The sequence below is a fragment of the Phacochoerus africanus genome, chromosome 6, assembly GCF_016906955.1.
Source record: "Phacochoerus africanus isolate WHEZ1 chromosome 6, ROS_Pafr_v1, whole genome shotgun sequence".
Classification (NCBI taxonomy): domain Eukaryota; kingdom Metazoa; phylum Chordata; class Mammalia; order Artiodactyla; family Suidae; genus Phacochoerus; species Phacochoerus africanus.
Window position 1 is genome coordinate 28,962,200 of NC_062549.1, and position 18,129 is coordinate 28,980,328.

Here is an 18,129-nt window from a genome sequence, read left to right on the forward strand (position 1 = left end):
CGCTCAGGAAATTATAAGGGTTTAGTAGCTCTGTGCCAGGAACTGGAGAAAGAAGATCAAATATGTATATATACCTTATTATATCACAATATAACATATGCTATCTTTAGATTCACATCTTGGGTTCTCAGAACTCATTCACACCACAACTCCTATATCATATTTACACTGTTTAAAGTTTACATTCTGTCAACCTGGGAGATTATTTTAAAACAGAGAGAACGTTTGGGAATATAAATTTATTTAGTATTTTACAGATCTGTGCCAAAAAACTGCACCCCTTGCCCATACCCTGACACCCAAATTTAAAAATGCTAGCCCAGACAAATTAATAAAATATGCTATTTGAATTTAAGAATTACCTTTTAATATATTAAATTCTTTCCTTGCTTTAGAAAGGGAATCCTCTGCAATGCCCTTTAAGAGTAGAACTCCTGTCCATAAACTACAGACCAAAAGAGAAAAACTGGTTCCATCTCCTTTTTTGTCAAATTTCTCATTTACCGATAGTATTCAATTTTCCATCAATCTCCTCCTTATTCATAATCAAGGTATATTACTGGAAAATCTCTAATTTTTAAAACATTCCCCTTTCACCTATTATTAAGTCCCCCATGATTTCTGCCTAGTCATTCACAAATTGATGAATACATTGTTTCTACAACATGCTAGAAATATAAGGATGAAAAAAGAATCATTCTGTGTGCCTAAGAAGTTGACAACTTAATAGAAAAATTGTAAACAACTGCAAAATACTGTGATAAAAGATAATGGTATGTTCAGAGCACTAAAAAAGCAATGTGAGGGAGAGATTAATTCCACCTGGCAGGGAGAAAGGATTAAAGAAGACATCTGTGACATATGAATTAAGCCTTAAAGATCAAAAGGATTTTGTTAGATGAGGTTACAACAAAGAGCATAAACCATGGCAGAGGAATAGATAACATAAACCATGGTAGAGGGATAAAAGAATATCATGTGCTAAGGGACTAGGAAATTGCCTAACTAACCTAGACTTAAGGTGAGAGGGAGAAGAAAGGCAAAGCAGTTCCTTCAGACCACTGCAAAATGGAACTCAGGTTAATTCTTCATTTATGTAGCCCACAACATCAATGGGGGGACGTGTTTCTCTGACAAAGACCAATCCCCAAGACCCTAAAGAAGAAAACCTGAAAGATCACCCACCAGAAGAGGGAAAATTAAGAGAGGAAAGTATAAAAGGGAAAAACAAATCTGTCTCCATATTGGATATACTTTTTTGTTTTACCTTAAACTTTGCATTCTCTTGCTTTTGCTACAAGAATGCTGCCTTACAACCTTAAATATACAGGAGAACCCATTCTCAAGGGTGACGCTTAGAGTTAAAACACTCTTCTATTCATACATAGATAATAAGTTGCAGAACAGAGAAGTTTGTCTTGTTGGAGGTTTGCAGGAACATCATGACCTGACCTATGGGGACAGATGCAAGAACAAGGACTATGACACCAAGAAGGTTTTAGCAACCCACAACTCCCCATTCTCTTTAATACAAAAGAAGCCTAAATTCAACTCAGGTAAGATGGTTCTTTGGGACACTAGTCCACCATCTTCTTGGTCTATTGGTTTTCTTTTCTTTTGTTTTTTTTTTTTTTTTTTTTTTTTTTTGGTCTATTGGTTTTCTGAATAAAGTCACTATCTTTTGCCCAACAACCCACCTCTTGATTTACTGGCCTATTATGAAGTGAGCAACACCAATGTGGACCCAGGAACAAAAGCACTTTTTCTAAAGACTAAGTGGGAAAAAGAACAGGCCCTTTCACCCAAATATCTCCCTACTTACCCAAGTTCTAATTTTTAAAAGGAAATCAATTTGAGTACAATATGTACTTCAAGATATTTTTAAAATAAAGTATAAAAGTATCATCTGTATATTGTCATGACTCTCTCAAAGATATATTTAAAGTGTTAGATACAGTTCAATTTTGTCCCACAATTCTTTTCATTATCCAACCCTTCTTCCTGTGTTTGAAAACTTCCACAAGTTTTATGTGTTTATCTTTCTTCAGTTTTCTCTTCAACTACCCAAAGAAACTAGTGTGTAGTGGTTAAGAGTGACGACCCAAGACTCAAACTGCTTAAGTTCAAATTCCAGCTCTGCCACTTTCTAGCTGTGTGATATTGGATAGTTAACAATTTTCACTTCAATATTCTAATCTAAAAAGTGGAGATGAGGAGTTGCCACCATGACACAATGGCATCAACGGTATCTTTGCAGTGGCAGAGACACAGGTTTGATTTGTGGCCCAGTGCAGTGGGTTAAGGATGCAGCACTGCTGCAGCTGTGGCATAGGTTGAAGCTCTGGCTTGGATTTGACCCCTACTATATTAATATACAGTAATTATATACTATAATTAAATATTATATAAACCAAAGAAAACCAGAATACAAAAGATAAACTTTTTTCTATGAAACAATGTTGGATGCTTTGGAAAGACTCCATAAAGGTAAATAGCTTTCAACAACTGCTGTTATATTAAGGTGACAAAATAAGAGGAAGTATTTACTGTGGTACAGTGCATTAAGAATCAAACTGCAGAGGCTCGGGTTACCGTGGAGGTGCAGGATGGATCCCCATCCTGAAGCAGTGGGTTAAAGGATCCAGTGATGCCACAGCTGTGGCTCAGATTCAATCCCTAGCCCAGGAACTTCCATAAGCTTCAGATGTAGCCCCCAACTCCCAAAAAAGTGAAAAATAATAAAAATCTATGACTTGTGCACCGACACAAGGGTCTTTATGTTCTTGTTCCATGTTAAAGCAAAGTTAAAAATGGTTTATTGGAAGATTACAAATAATTTCAAACAGGGGATTCCTATCGAAGAAAAGGCCCTGTCCTATACTGACATATATAGTTAAAAGTTTTAACAAAAGGAGCCAAGTTTTTGTTTTGCTTTTTAATAGGAAAATGGCTCCCAATTATCTACAAAATAAAGTCCAAACTATTTAGGCTAGCATTCAAGGTACCAACCTACCTCTCTAACTCTAATGACCTTAACTAAACATTTCCATATCCATAAATATGGATCTTTAGCAAAATCTCAGTGTACACACCATGAGACCTGGAACCTTGCCTGTCTTGTTCTGCACCGCGTCTTTAAGAACTGAACAATGCCTGACACAAAGTACTCAAGTATACGTTGAGTTAACACGTCATTTAGCATACAAGCTAATAATTAAGGCTAGGTATGGATGAGATTACCCAAAGAAGACATTCCACTTGTTTAATTTTACTTTTTTTTTCTTTTTGTCTTTTATTTTAGGGCTGCACCCATGGCATATGGAGGTTCCCAGGCTAGGAGTTGAAGGGGAACTGTAGCTACCACAGCCACAGCAGCACCAGATCCAAGCCTTGTCTGTGACCTACACCACAGCGCACAGCAAGGCAGTATCCTTAACCCATGGAGTGAGGCCAGGGATCAAACCTGTGTCCCCATGGATGCTAGTCAGATTCGTTTCTACTGAGCTACGACGGGAACTTCCATTCCACTTTTTTTAGAGCTCTTTGAAGATGATGAGACCTGTGAACCAACTTTTCCTGGAAATACGTACATGTTTAAAAACATACTCAATTTTGCATATTATTTCAGGAAATACACAGACCACATAATAATACTTACCTCTGCATCCATCAGGAGTTGATCTCAGGATTAATCACCACTATTAACAGATTAAGGCTAAGGAAAGAACCACTGGGGACATAAAAAATTAAGGAGTTGGGAGTTCCCGTCGTGGCGCAGTGGTTAATGAATCCAACTAGGAACCACGAGGTTTCGGGTTCGATCCCTGCCCTTGCTGAGTGGGTTAACGATCCGGTGTTGCTGTGAGCTGCGGTGTAGGTCGCAGGTGCGGCTCGGATCCCACGTTGCTGTGGCTCCGCCATAGGCTGGCGGCTACAGCTCCGATTGGACCCCTAGCCTGGGAACCTCCATATGCCGCAGGAGCAGCCCAAGAAATAGCAAAAAGACAAAAAAAAAAATTAAGGACTAAATGGATATAAAGCACTAAACCAAGCTGCGAAAAGTAATGAGAGCCTTAATGCTAAGAAACCAAGGAAAGGATTTTTCATAGCAGGAATATTCTACAATGACAAATGTACTATAGATATACAAAACTAATATATCAGACCCAGCATTAGGTCTCCACAGAAAAGGAGATAAGCATGGAAACCAAACTGTGGTTGTTTGAAGGCCTGAACAAAAAGAGAAGTAGAGACAGTGAGCATATACAACGAAAATCTCCTCAAACATTTTTAATAAATATTTTTTTCAACAAATATTCACTTTATGCCTATTTTAGGCCAGGCATTGTGCTAGGCATCCTATCCATATCCTGTCCAAATAATATATTCTCAAGAAACTTGACTACACCCTCCTTCAACTCTCTTTCCCACCTCCAAACTCTTAATAACTGCTCTATTTAACAAACATCAGTAACTTTCAGCTGCCTAAGTAAACTACATACCTACTTTTTTTATAGAGCCCAATAAAAACTAAGAGTGTTAGACTTAGTATATAAATTTTTTATAAGTATGTGATACATTTTCCTATCATAAGAATCATACTACTCTTGGAACTAACCATTTCCATGACTTTTTTTTTTTCTTTTTTTTCACCTGCACCAGCTGCACCTGTAGGTTCCTGGGCCAGGAATACAATTTGAGCCAAAGCTGTGACCTACCCAACAGCTACAGCAACATGGATCCTTAAGCCAGATCGTTAACCCATGGCACCACAGCAGGAACACCCTTCCATGACGCTATTCAATGGAATTCTTAAAAGAACCTAGATCCAACTGACACTCCCTCCCCAAAATATCTAAACAAAAAAACTATTCCTAGAGTTCCCTCATGGCTCAGTGGGTTAAGGATCTGGTGTTGTCACTGCTGTAGCTGTGGTTATAGCTGTGGTCCAGGTTTGATGCCTGGCCTGGGAAATTCCCTATGCCACGGGTGCAGCCAAAAAAACCAAAAAAACAAATAATGGGTGCAGCCATAAAAACCAAAAAACCAAACAAAAACAAAACTATTCCTGAGGGTCTTCCCATCATCCTCTCTGAAAGAAAAATCTGCAATACTCTTTTCTTAAAAGTCCCCTAAGGAGTTCCCATTATGGCTCAGCAGAAATGAATCTGACTAGCATCCATGAGGATGCAAGTTTGATCCCTGGCCTCGCTCAGTGGGTTAAGGATCCAGCATTGCCATGAGCTGTGGTGTAGGGTGCAGATGCAACTCGGATCTGGCATTGCTGTGGCTGTGGCATAGGTCAGCGGCTGCAGCTCTGATTGGACCCCTAGCCTGGGAATCTCCATATGCCTCGGGTGCGTCCCTAAAAAGACAAAAAAAAAAAAAATCTGCTAAAATAGGACTTTAATTCTACTCATTAACATTAATTCCAAAATAAGAAAACTATATCCTATTTGCTGAGTTGCCTAAGTCTAAGATACAAAAAAAAATTATTCCAACATTGAGAAAATGACTCACAGTCTTTTGTGAAGACTTATTAAAGTTCATTTTTAATCCCACTAACAATTCATTCAGTCACCAGATTCCTGAGTTTCTCCAATATGTCAGACATTAGAACAAGAGAGGCCTGGTCTCTCATCGCACTCTAGGAGAAACAAAATCTTTAAACTTAACACAACTGTACTTCAATAGTATGGACACGCAGTTAAAGAACCAGGGTTAAGTTTTGTTGCTTGTCTGTTTTTGTTGTATTTTTGTCTGTCTTTTTTTTTTTTTTTTTTTTAATTTTGGTGGAAGGATGGGGAATGGGTGGGGGTAGGGTGGTCAAGAAAAGCTCTCTCAAGTATGTTACCTTTGCAGGAAATTCTGAGAAATGATAAAGTATAACCGGAAAAAAAGTAGAGCAAAGAGGGAAGAAAATTATCAAAAGGAATAACTTGTGTCCAATCCTAAGACAAAAGGAGCAGTGCATATTTAGGGAATTCAATAAAGGCCAGTACAACCACCTCATAGAGTAAGGGGAAGAGTAGCTTAAGATAAAGCTGGAGGCACAGGCAGGAGCCAGATCATCTTTTTATTTTTATTGTTTTGTTTTAGGGCCACAACCAAAACATATATAAGTTCCCAGGCTAGGGGTGGAATCAGAGGTACAGCTGCAGACCTATGCCACAGCTCACAGCATCGCTACACCCCTGACCCACCGAGGGAGGCCAGGGATTGAACCTGCGTCCTCATGGACACTAGTCGGATTCATCTCTGTTGCACCACAATGGGAACTCCCCAGATCATCTTTTTATATGTACTTAGTTTAAAAGAACTTTAACATGTTTTCCCTTTTGTTCCTCAACAAACTGTAAAGTAATTATTAATCTAAATCTTTCAATTATGTTGCTCATTTTTAGAATTCCCACAGGGTAAGGTCACCCTGTCTGTGGTAGTTACACATTTATCCACTCATTGCCTAAGACTATACATGATACTATCATCCAAGAAACTTATACTGAACATACCTTCAAAATAGCACTTTCTAAAAAGCATAAAATATTTGAAACATTTTTAAGAGCATTAAAACATCAACCACATTATCATCCTGATACCCACCTTTTAAAACTACGTATTTACAAGTCTGTCTTTCTCCTAGACAGTGAACTCCCTGAAAGCAGGGACTGTGTGTTACTTAAATTGATATGCCCAAGATCTAGTACGGAACACAATGATTTTAATGTACAGGTAGAAACACTGGGTTCACAGTATGGGAGAGGCCACAAAACCAGTAATAAATCATTGAATTCAGTACCAGTGTAAAGGAATTTTACCTTTTCCTTTTCCCATCATTGTTTGGTACTTTGTACTCTGGAGAGATTTACTCACCATTGAACAATCAGTCCACGTGTTATCAGGTCATTGTTTAAATATCCCAACAATTAAGCTATTGAAGTCTACTGTTAAATTTTAGAAATATACATTTCAATTACACAAATTTCATGCCTTAGAGAAACTCACGGCTCTTCTCTTAAGCATGCATGTCTCCCACTAAAATTCCTGCTCTTAGAGAACTGGTCCAGTTTGCTTCCAAATTTAAAGAACACATTCCATCTCAGATTAAACTAGAGTATGGAAAGAAAGTCCTTCATACTTCAGCACATGCCCCAAATAACCAGCTCTTTTCCTCTTCAGAAAAGGAATTACTAGTAAGAAACAAGAAGGAAGTAGTGTTGTGTGTGTAAATGTGTTTTGAGGAGAAATGGGATAGGGAATAATTAAAAAGGAGAGAAATCAGAAACCCAGGTTTTAAGAGAGAATGAAATGTAAACAACATGTAGAAGAATCAGCTATGTTCAAACGTTTTCAACACACCTTTACTGCATAGAGTTGTAACCCTTAAACGGCACTCAAAAGGCTTTTACAGGCCCTTTATCTTCGCGGCTGCAAAGACGCTTCAGCAGGCAACTACCCCGCCTCCTCCGCGCCGCCCAGCAGCCACAGGAATTGTGTGACAACCCCAGCCTGAGGTCCCTGCCGCCTAATAATGGAAGCTTCCCTGGGCCCCTGGACCGGCGCGGAAGTGGGACGGTCAGTCAGTCTACGGTAAGCACAAGCGGTGGGAACACCGCAACCTCCAGCCGGTGGCCAGGCCAAGGAAGAGGTCAGCCTCCACTCCACCTCAGACACCACCTCAGCTCGGCCAGTCCAGTGCCGAAAAGACCCGAGAATCCAAGTCTCTTAGGACAACAGATATTCCCGAACCGCTTCCCACGGCTTTCGGTCTTTCCGCTCCCGCGTCGCCCGCAGTTACCTTCCCAAGTGACATCGTAAAGCTCCGAGACCTTCGCCATCTTCTCAGAACCTGGAGGCAGCGGAGTGAGAGGGCGGGGAGACGAGGTCACGTGACCTGCGACCGGGCGGTGGCAAATTTCGACACCATTTCTCATTGGTCGAGAGAGCTAAGGGGGAGGGATCCGCCGCGCACGGGCACGCGGGTCTGCGAAGGGGCCTTTGGAAAGGAGGGAGGGGCTAAATGGGCGGTGCGCTGCGCGCTCTGACTGTGATGACGCCAGGGCTGAGCCGCTGTAGACTGCTTGCGGTGAGGTGTGGGTTTTTACCATGAATCTTTAACAAATGCTAGGTCATTAATGTGTGCCGCTCCAGGTTTTTAATTTTTTTTCCTACGTTAAGTGTATTCATTCTCTTCCTGCTCCCTACTCAGTACCTTGTTCTCGTCATGACCCCATGCGATGCAAAGTTCTGCGTGAATCTCTTGCCTGTCCCCAACTTTTCTTCTTTCGTGATGGGATTCACTTTCTCTTTCCTTTAATGTTAGGCTAGAATCATAACACTTCACAGAGTGTTCGTTAAATCTCTTCGAGGAACTCAGCAGGATTCTTTTTTACATAATGCTTCTGTGGCCTGAGGACTTACGGTGTTCACGTGAATGGCTTCCTACCAACTTAAACCCTTAGTTAAAGCTCATCCTGGACCACTGCCTGCCTGCCACTCTAAATTTGAAACTGCATAAAAGCAGCCAGTATGTAAGTGCTTGTAAGTAAATGAAGGACTGAATGTATGTACGAATGAAATGGTCACAGGCCCCACAGTCTCTCCTCTTTAATCTCACGGGAGAGCCTCCAGGCTAATTGCTTTCTGGAATTTTTGGACTTTGTCTCCTAGAGCTAGGGAGAAATATCTGGGATGGAAGTAAAAAATTAGAGAGTCTAAGGGTGTATTTAGTATTTGAAGCAATGAGAACATATTGTGGAGGGGGAATATGTAAAGTGAAGAAAGGCGGCTAAACCCTGTGTAACAGGTATAGGTAAGGGTCAGTGAAGAAGAGGCAATCAAGATATAAAAAAGCAGGAAAACAGTCATACCCCCCAAACCAAAGTAGGGTTTTTTTTTAAAAAAGGAACTACCAGTGGTGGAACCTGCCCAAGGGAAGTTGTCTAAGGGTAGAAAAGACGTGAATTTATATAAACTTGGATAAAGTTCTGGATAAGCATCATTCTCTCCAGACTAGACAGTTTATAAAAACAAAACAAAAAACCCTTCATGGAGTTTCCTAGTGGCCTAGTGATTAAGGATTTGGCATTGTCACTGCTATGGCTAGAGTTCCATCCCCGGCCTGGGCACTTATGTATGCTGCTGGTGCCACCAATAAATTAATTAACTAATTTTAAAACTCTCCATTCGAAAAATTAAAAACCCTCTACTTAGAAGTTCCCATATTCTGGAGTTCCCATCCTGGCTCCGTGGTTAACAAACGCTGGTAGTATCCATGAGGACTCGGATTCTATCCCTGGCCCTGCTCAGTGGGTTAAGGATCCGGTGTTGCTGTGAGCTGTGGTGTAGGTCGCAGAAGCTAATTATATAGATATGAAAAGAAAATATCTACCTTGAGTTTTTATCAAGATTAAAAGACACTTCGTGACGTTCTTATGGAGGTAACAGTCCTGCGGGTATAAATACTATTTATGTGCTGATGATGCCCAAATACATAAAATCCAGCAGTCCTTAATTCTCCCCTGAAGCCCAGTTCTGCTTTCTTGACATACTCACTTAGATGCCTAATATGTATATCAAAGTTAACATCTCTCTAACAGAACTATGGATTGCTGCCACATGTCCCCTGCTTGCTCTTCCCCATCACAACTGATCAAGCCATCCACCTAGTGGCACAAACTAAAATTCTAGGGTGTATAATTGATTCTTTTCTTTACCAACCCCACTTTTCCAGTCTATCTGCAAATTCTGTGTTTTATACCTCCAGAACTTTTCCCCAAATTTGTATTTTTTTTAATCTCCAATGCTACTACCTAATCAAGGCCACAACCATCTTTCACCTGTATGATTGCCATAGCTTCCTAACCACCTTAGTTTGATTCTTACTGTGTAAAATCTCTTTCGATGCAGCAGTCCTACTGGTTGTAAAACAACAACAGCAACCCACAAAAGTCCTTTGCTTACAGCTCTCAAATGGCTCTCCCTAGCATAAATATATACACTAAAATGCTTTTTCATGGTTTGCAGGGCTTTACTCAGGCCACCTTCCTCCTACATTTCTTACCCCATCTCCTTCCTGCCCTTCTGTCTTTCACTAGACTGCAAATATTTTTTCTAAAACATGCCAAACTCCTCTCTGCCTTGGGTCTGGCATTTGCCCAGAGTGGGTAAGAGCCCAAGGGGTTGTCTTTTAACGATTTACAATTGGTATTAACAATTACAACTAATTGAGGTAGGAAATATTTTCTAATCATTTTAACTAAATGCCTTTGTAGCTAGCTACTCTTGTCTATCAGGCAATAAACCATATAACATTGAGTTAAAAGAGGTTAATGTCAGAAATTTTGAACTGGAAACTAGAATAATTTCATTTTAAACTTAGAAGGCAGTTCAATTTTTTAGAACAAGATTTGTCAAACTTTTTTGCCTGCAACTCATATTAAGGAATACATTTTACATCACATCATATGCATTCATATATTTAAAGCCAAAACAAAATTTTGTAAACTAGCCTTCTAATGTGTCTTGTTCTTTATATTTTCTATTCTAATTGAGTCAATTCCATTTTATTTTATAAAAAAATATTAGTTGTGACCCACTAGGGATGGTAAAGTGTCCTATTTTGAAAAATACTGGAGTTCCCGTCATGGCTCAGCGGTTAATAAATCTGACTAGGAACCATGAAGTTGCAAGTTCAATCCCTGGTCTCGCTCAGTGGGTTAAGGATCTGGCTTTGCCATGAGCTGTGGTGTAGGTCGCAGATGCGGCTTGGATCCCGCGTTGCTGTGGCTGTGGTGTAGGCTGGCAGCTACAGCTCTGATTAGACCCCTAGCCTGGGAACCTCCATATGCCCTAGAAAATACAAAAGAAAAAGAAAAACACTGATGGACATTATACATGTTTCCTAATCTGAGGCCCTTAAATGAAATAATATGCTCAAGTTGTTGATACTAGTACATAACAAAGCAACTTCTTAAATTCAGTAAACCTTATGGCGTTTATAAAATGGACATGTACTATGGAAATTCATATGGAGGTGATGAGTTGTTTAGATCACAGATGAAAGATGAGATGAAATAGTTACAGGAAAAAAGTCACCTTCTTTATAAGTGAAATATGAAATATTTATAGGAAAAATGTTTGTACTCTCTGAAGTGAGCAAAGTGACTATCTGTTCATATTTTATAACTTTTTTGTTTTGTTTTGGTCTTTTGTCTTTTTAGGGCCACACCTGTGGCACATGGAGGTTTCCAAGCTAGGGTACAGTTGGAGCTGTGGCTGTAGGCCTACACCATAGCCATAGCAACACAGCATCCAAGCCATGTCTGTGACCTACACCACAGCTCACTGCAACACCAGATCCTTAACCCACTGAGCAAGGCCAGGAATGGAACCTCCGTCCTCACGGATGCTAGTCAGGTCACTAACCACTGAGGCACAATGGGAACTCCCATGTTTTATAACGTTTTAGATGTCCAATAAAATGTGCTTTCCTCAGACACTCAGGAGAAAGCTGGCATGTCAGTGACAAAACATCTAAATTCTTCTTTAACATTTTATGATATTATACATGTAAATTTAAAAAGAAATATCTTTTATAGGTAAAACCATAACTATGGAAACATAAACATCAAGCATACTTTCCGTAAATCCACATTCACAAATGTTCTCAAAGTTTTAGCTCTCACCATCTTATTCCTTTGAAAAAGAAGAGTTTTCATTCATGCATGTTAAAAATGTTTAATCCAGTTTCTCTGATTGAACAACTGTCAAATATTGGTGATAAATATCAGGAAACGATTCAGGCAGCCAAATATTAGATTATGCATGTCTGACACCATGGGAAGCACTACTTCATTTAATGATCTCAAAAGCAGAATGAACAAGGTACATGAATGTAATCTATTATCTGTCTTTTTAAAATGTGAAGCTATCTTATGATTTTTATTTTTTTCCTATGAAATCATGTTTAAATAGTTAGGATAACAATACATCAGAATAAACTAGGGTCAGAAAGGAATAACTTTGACTAAGCCCACATTTTCTTTGAGATAGGATAAGCTTTGATTATTTATCAAGCCAAATTGGCCCACAAAGTACTTTAAAGTGCTTCTTTTTTATTTTCATAGTTTACTTAATTCAGTTAATATCTTCAGACATTATGAAGGACTAAAGCAACTTCTTTTTTTTAACACTTTTTTTTTGCCTTTTCTAGGGCTGCTCCTACACTAACTTTTATTTATTTATTTATTTTTTGGCTTAAGGATCCCAGGCTAGAGAGCCAATCAGTGTAGGTTCCCAGGCTAGGGGTCAAATCGGAGCTGTAGCCACCGGCCTACGCCAGAGCCACAGCAATGCGGGATCCCAGCTGCGTCTGCAACCTACACCACAGCTCACGGCAACGCTGGATCGTTAACCCACTGAGCAAGGCCAGGGATCGAACCCGCAATCTCATGGTTCCTAGTCGGATTGGTTAACCGCTGCGCCACGATGGGACTCCTAAAGCAACTTCTTAAATGCAGTAAACCTTATGGCGTTTATAAAATGGACATTATTTAACAGAACAAAGCATAATACCATTTTAATTGGTTTTGCAATATTTGGCATCATCATCAAATCATTTATTTAGAATCTACTGTCTGCTTTGTTCTGTTTTACTCATAGTGAGTTAAAATATCCCACATTGTGTAGCACAGCTTATACTACCCATAAAATTATCTATTGAAGTAAATTGGTCTCACTACAACTCTCACATACAAATTTATCATTACTCTGACCTGATTGTTCTCTGGAGCCCATCTAAGACTCCGTTTTCTACAGTCGAACTGTAACTGAATTTTTTACTTCAAAAACATTCTAAAGAGTATTTATTCACAGTGAACAAAACTCACACAAAAATCCACTGTATATTAATTTTTATAATTACATATTATTCTGTTATAGATGTAATTTTCATTTTTCAACTGTCCTTCTCCTTAGTGTTTTGGTAGCATCACTTAAGACACAAGTGGCTAGGTTATTTACTCAGACCTGTAGTCCTAAAAAATCTTACTCTTGCCACCAGGCCACAAGGTCATTTATTTTACTGGTCATTCTTTCAAATTTCTAAGGTCATGCTGACCATTCTTGGCTAAGTTTGGCTGAAGGACTAGTAACCACATTGGGGAAAATATGGCCATATTATCTTTCAGATCATAAATTATATTATTTTTTGCATATAGGAGGGCTTATTTAGTCAATCTCATGGGTTTATTTAGGAAAGAAACTGGTCTGACAGAATGTCTCTAAGAAAACTGCCCACCGTCTAAATCCATTCCACCAACCCCATCCAGTACCACCTCATTCCTGAGGAAACAGCACAATATCAACGTTTTTTAAACTTTGTGTAACGTAATGTTTTATTTTTATTTTTTATTTTTATGGCTGCACCTATGGCATATGAAATTTCCCGTGGCTAGGGGTCGAACTGGAGCTTCAGCTGCCAGCGTATACCACAGCTACAGCAACACAGGATCCAAGCCGCATCTGAAAATTGCACCACAGCTTGTGGCAACTCTGGATCCTTAACCCACTGAACGAGGTCAGGGATCAAACCTGCATTCTCATGGATGCTATGTCAGGTTCTTAACCTGCTGAGCCACAATGGGAACTCCCATAATTTTTTAAATTGTGAGCATTTTTTATCTTAACACTATGAAGTAAGGAATAATATAGATATACTGCAAAAGCTGCCATTTGGTTCAAATTGTTGTCACCTAGCTAGAAATTCTTTTAACATCATAATATTTTAATTTCCTCTGCTCATTGTGTTTCTATTATTATTTCTTTTGCATCTTTTAAAAATGGGCTTGAGGAGTTCCCGTCGTGGCGCAGTGGTTAACGAATCCGACTAAGAACCATGAGGTTGCGGGTTCGGTCCCTGCCCTTGCTCAGTGGGTTAATGATCCGGCGTTGCCGTGAGCTGTGGTGTGGGTTGCAGACGCGGCTCGGATCCTGCGTTGCTGTGGCTCTGGCGTAGGCCAGTGGCTACAGCTCCGATTTGACCACTAGCCTGGGAACCTCCATATGCCGCGGGAGCGGCCCAAAGAAATAGAAAAAAGACAAAAAATAAAAAAATAAAAATAAATAAAAATAAAAAAATTAAAATGGGCTTGAACATTTGTCCTGTGGGTGTGGTGGGAAAGGGGCAGGCAAAGTGGGAGTGATTTCAGTTGATTCAGTTTTCCTAGCAATAGCAAGATTATGGAATATTAAACGTAACCTCAGTCTCATCATGAGAAAACATTAATGAAACCCAAACTGAGAGTCAGTCTACAAAAATAACTGACCAGTACTCATCAGGGAGTGGCAGTGACATTACATATTGCTCTTCTAAGCTTTTAGACTAATTATTGGCCTTAAGCAACCATTGATAGATTCTAATGTTGTATATGTGGTAAAATTAAGAGTTTAGACTTAAAGAAAGAATCCCCAAAGTAGTTTTATTAATTACAATTGTATGTATCGTGCCATAGAGTGAAGAGTTCTTTTATATTCTATCTATCAGCAATGGGTTCTCTGCTAACATACATGTACATTGCTCTCTTGTACAGAGCTTGCTGAGTTTTAGTCCAAGGTTGAGCACTTTTGGCATATAAATTATAGGTAATTTGAACAATTTGTTTTAACTTCATCAAATACTAGTTTTCTCATGTTGAATGATTATAATAATATGTGATAATTATAACAAGGATTAGAAGTAATAAAAAAATTCCTCATACACGATCTAGCATATGGCATAATAGTACTCTTACTTAGTGTTACATACCAGTTACGGATTCCTTGTTGTAATAGGAATTTGCCCTGTACTTCTGCTTCTCTTCCATGGCTACTCTGACTCCTGTGAAAGTGACATTCTAAATACTTAACAGTACATAAGACAAAGTCACTGACTGTGGTGGGAGCCTTCAAGATGGCTTCCAATTATTTTCCCCTCCTAGTTAGTACACCCTGTGTAGTCAGTCTCTCCCACGAAAAATAGGGATGACATATGTCTTCAATAGGATATTTCAGAAATGATGGAGTGTGACTTTGATTCTTTTTTATTTTTATTATAGTTGACTTACAATGTTCTGCCAATTTCTGTTGTATAGCAAAGTGACCCAGTTTACATATATATATATATATATATACATTATTTTTCTCACATTATCCTCCATCCCGATCCTTTGCAAGTGATTGGATATAGGAAGACAGTCATAAAAGACACCGTAGCTTCTGCATTGCTGTCTCTTAGATCACTCATGGGGAAGGCACATGTCATGTCATAAAGATACTCAAGCAGCTTCACAGAGAGGTCCACATGGTGAAAAACTGAGGCCTTCTGCAACTTGCCAGCCATGTCATCTTAGAATTGATCCCCTAGTCCCAGTCAAGATGGTATGCCAAGCTGACATCATAACTGAAGAATCATGATAGACTGTGAGCCGCAATAGTCCAGCTATGCTGCTCCCAAATTCCTGATGTACAGAACTTCTGAGATAGCAAACAGTAATTATTGCTTTAAGCTGCCAATTTTTGGAGTAAAGTATTATACAACATGAGATAACTAGTATACCAACCAGTCAGGAAGGATGCAGGTGCTAGGTTTAGTGCTTATGTGGCATCCTGGAGGTTCCTCTGCTATCTCAGGCATTAATCCTTTAGCCTGAGGAAGGCAGGTGAGTCTGGGTAAATGGCTATCAAGAAATATAAAGCACTTTGATAATTGGTCAACCAGTACAGCCATACCACTTCGTATCAGTCATGCGTACATAGTCTCAAGGCATTGGGAAGCCTGCCTGGTTTTCCAGTTAGCAATACAACCCTTGTTTTTCTCCATAAGCACCTCCACATCCCATGGCTCTCCTGAGTACTTTTGGGTCACATGGGAATTTGAGGTTCCCTCCCTAGGCATACCTTCCAGCCTTTTTTTTCCCCCTGGGTCTCTCGCATCCTTAAGACTCTGACTGGATATTGAGCTTCTTTCCCTGGGAGCCGCCAAGGCTTTCATTAGCTCCACTTGAGTATCCTCTTCCTCTCTACCACTCCTGCCTCTAGTCCCCAGCCATGTGAGAGCAATAGTGTAGTCTCAGGGGAATTTCCCCACACCCCCAGTGTTTTATTCCCTAGGCATGGTCTTATTTGTGATTTATCCAGCGGCATCTATGGTGTATCCTCTCTGGTAGGTTTTGAAAACCAAAACCAGAAAGATGAGGTTTGTGCCCTCTCAGTTTTCTCCCTCAGACACCCTTTCCCTCTGAGACAAAGATTCGGGATCTGTAGGAGGGTGAGGAAAGTTTAATTCTCAGAGAGATGGAGGCAAAAACAGAGACAGACAGATAAAATTAATATCACATCTTACCTCAAAAATGTTATCCCACTACCCTGCCTCTAGAGATATTAATATCCGCCTGCTAAGGAGCTATTGTACTGGTTGGGATACAATTATTTCATCAGAGTTCAACAGGCTCTAATCCAGCCATTTGCTCTAATTCCATGGTGATAAAGCAGCCCTTTGGCTTGCTTTTCCAAGTACCTACCTAAAAGAAGATACTTTACTCACAAAGCCAGTATGTGCTAGAGAAATCCTTGCCTGACTTCCCCTGATCAGAATTAGGTGCCCTGCTCATATGTTCCAATATTCCTTTCACTTCTGTCTCCCTAAAAGCACTTGTTCCACTTAAATTATAATCATTACTTATTTATATCTATCACAAGACTCCAACACCTATTTGACACCTGTGTGTCATGTTCATGATCTGTCCTCAGGTACTCAAGAAGTATTTATGGAAAGACAGAAACTCCTTTTGAAGTTCCTGCTATGGCTCGGTAGGTTAAGAATCCGCCTGCAGCTGCTCAGGTCACTGTGAAGGTGTGGGTTTAATCCCCAGCTCAGTCCAGTGGGTTAAAAGATCTAGCGTTGCCACAGCTGTGGCATAGGTGGCAGCGGTGACTCAGATTCAAACCCTGGCCTGAGAACTTCCATATGCTGCAGTTGCAGCTATAAAATTTAAAAAAAAAAGAAAAGATAGACAGAAGCTTCTTTAGTGCTCACCAGTGTGTGATTTATGAACCAGTAAAATTTCAAGGGAAGAGATGAGGAGACCAATATATGGTTGCCAACTTTTTATTTTGCTGAGTATATTAAAAGTAACAACCACAAATTAGCTTCACATCATTTCACCTTAAAATTGCTATTTTAGCAATAAGAGAATACTAAGCATTCACTAAAGAACAGTTCCTAAGAAGGAGTAATTTAACTTCTTTACCAGGGACCAGTGGACACCTGAATTAGCATCATATGGAGGACATATTTGAGTACTGCCGCTGACTTCTTAAATCCTTTCCTATTCTCAGATAAGGTAAGGCAATTCAAAATGGTAATTCACCTGTTTTCAAGATGGCAACTTCTAGTTGTTGTTGTTGTTTTAGAAAAACTCCCTAATTGGTGAAAATTCTTTCCTATCCTTAGTATCTGTGTTTTTAAAGAAAAAAGTCATTGAGCATCTTGGCACATGCTTCCCAAGTGGGACTCATTACCCTCTTCTGAAGGAGTGAACATACTAAAAAGTAAGAACTACTGTAATTTTGTTTATTTTAAAAATATGTTTGGGGAGGGATTGCTCCAATCTGATCTAAGAAGAAAAATAAAATTATATTTGAAATATTGCATGACACAAAACATTTCTGGAAAATTTATTTCAGATATAGCTCTTGTCTCATAAATTGAGCAAAATTCATTTAGATTACATTTTACAGTAAAGCAGAGTAAATGTATTATTAGAGTCATTTCAAAAATCACCAAAATTCTTTTTTGTTAATTTTTTTTTTTTGTCTTTTTGCTATTTCTTTGGGCCGCTCCCGCGGCATATGGAGGTTCCCAGGCTAGGGGTCGAATCTGAGCTGTAGCCACTGGCCTATGCCAGAGCCACAGCAACGCGGGATCCGAGCCACGTCTGCAACCTACACCGCAGCTCACAGCAACGCCAGGTGGTCAACCCACTGAGCAAGGGCAGGGACCGAACCCGAAACCTCATGTTTCCTAGTCGGATTCATTAACCACTGCACCACGACGGGAACTCCTTTTTTGTTAATTTTTTTTAGAATGTA

General features: G+C 39.6%; 1 protein-coding gene and 1 long non-coding RNA gene across 3 annotated transcripts in view; one reads left to right on the plus strand and one right to left on the minus strand.

The window, feature by feature from the left end:
• Nucleotides 1-7,890, minus strand: part of EMC2 (ER membrane protein complex subunit 2) — a 54,570-nt gene extending 46,680 nt beyond the window's left edge. The window contains exon 1 of one of the 2 annotated variants that reach the window (XM_047783415.1): nt 7,799-7,890. In XM_047783415.1, the coding sequence (XP_047639371.1) occupies nt 7,799-7,838 (40 nt within the window). In that variant the 5' untranslated portion in view covers nt 7,839-7,890. The remainder of the gene's footprint in view (nt 1-7,798) is intronic. The other variant, XM_047783414.1, reaches the window with a different exon arrangement.
• Nucleotides 7,891-8,029: 139 nt separating this feature from the next.
• Nucleotides 8,030-18,129, plus strand: part of LOC125128772 (uncharacterized) — a 94,211-nt gene continuing 84,111 nt past the window's right edge. Inside the window, exons 1-3 of the long non-coding RNA XR_007135310.1 lie at nt 8,030-8,091; nt 17,292-17,381; nt 17,492-17,589. This is a non-coding gene — a long non-coding RNA (uncharacterized LOC125128772). The remainder of the gene's footprint in view (nt 8,092-17,291; nt 17,382-17,491; nt 17,590-18,129) is intronic.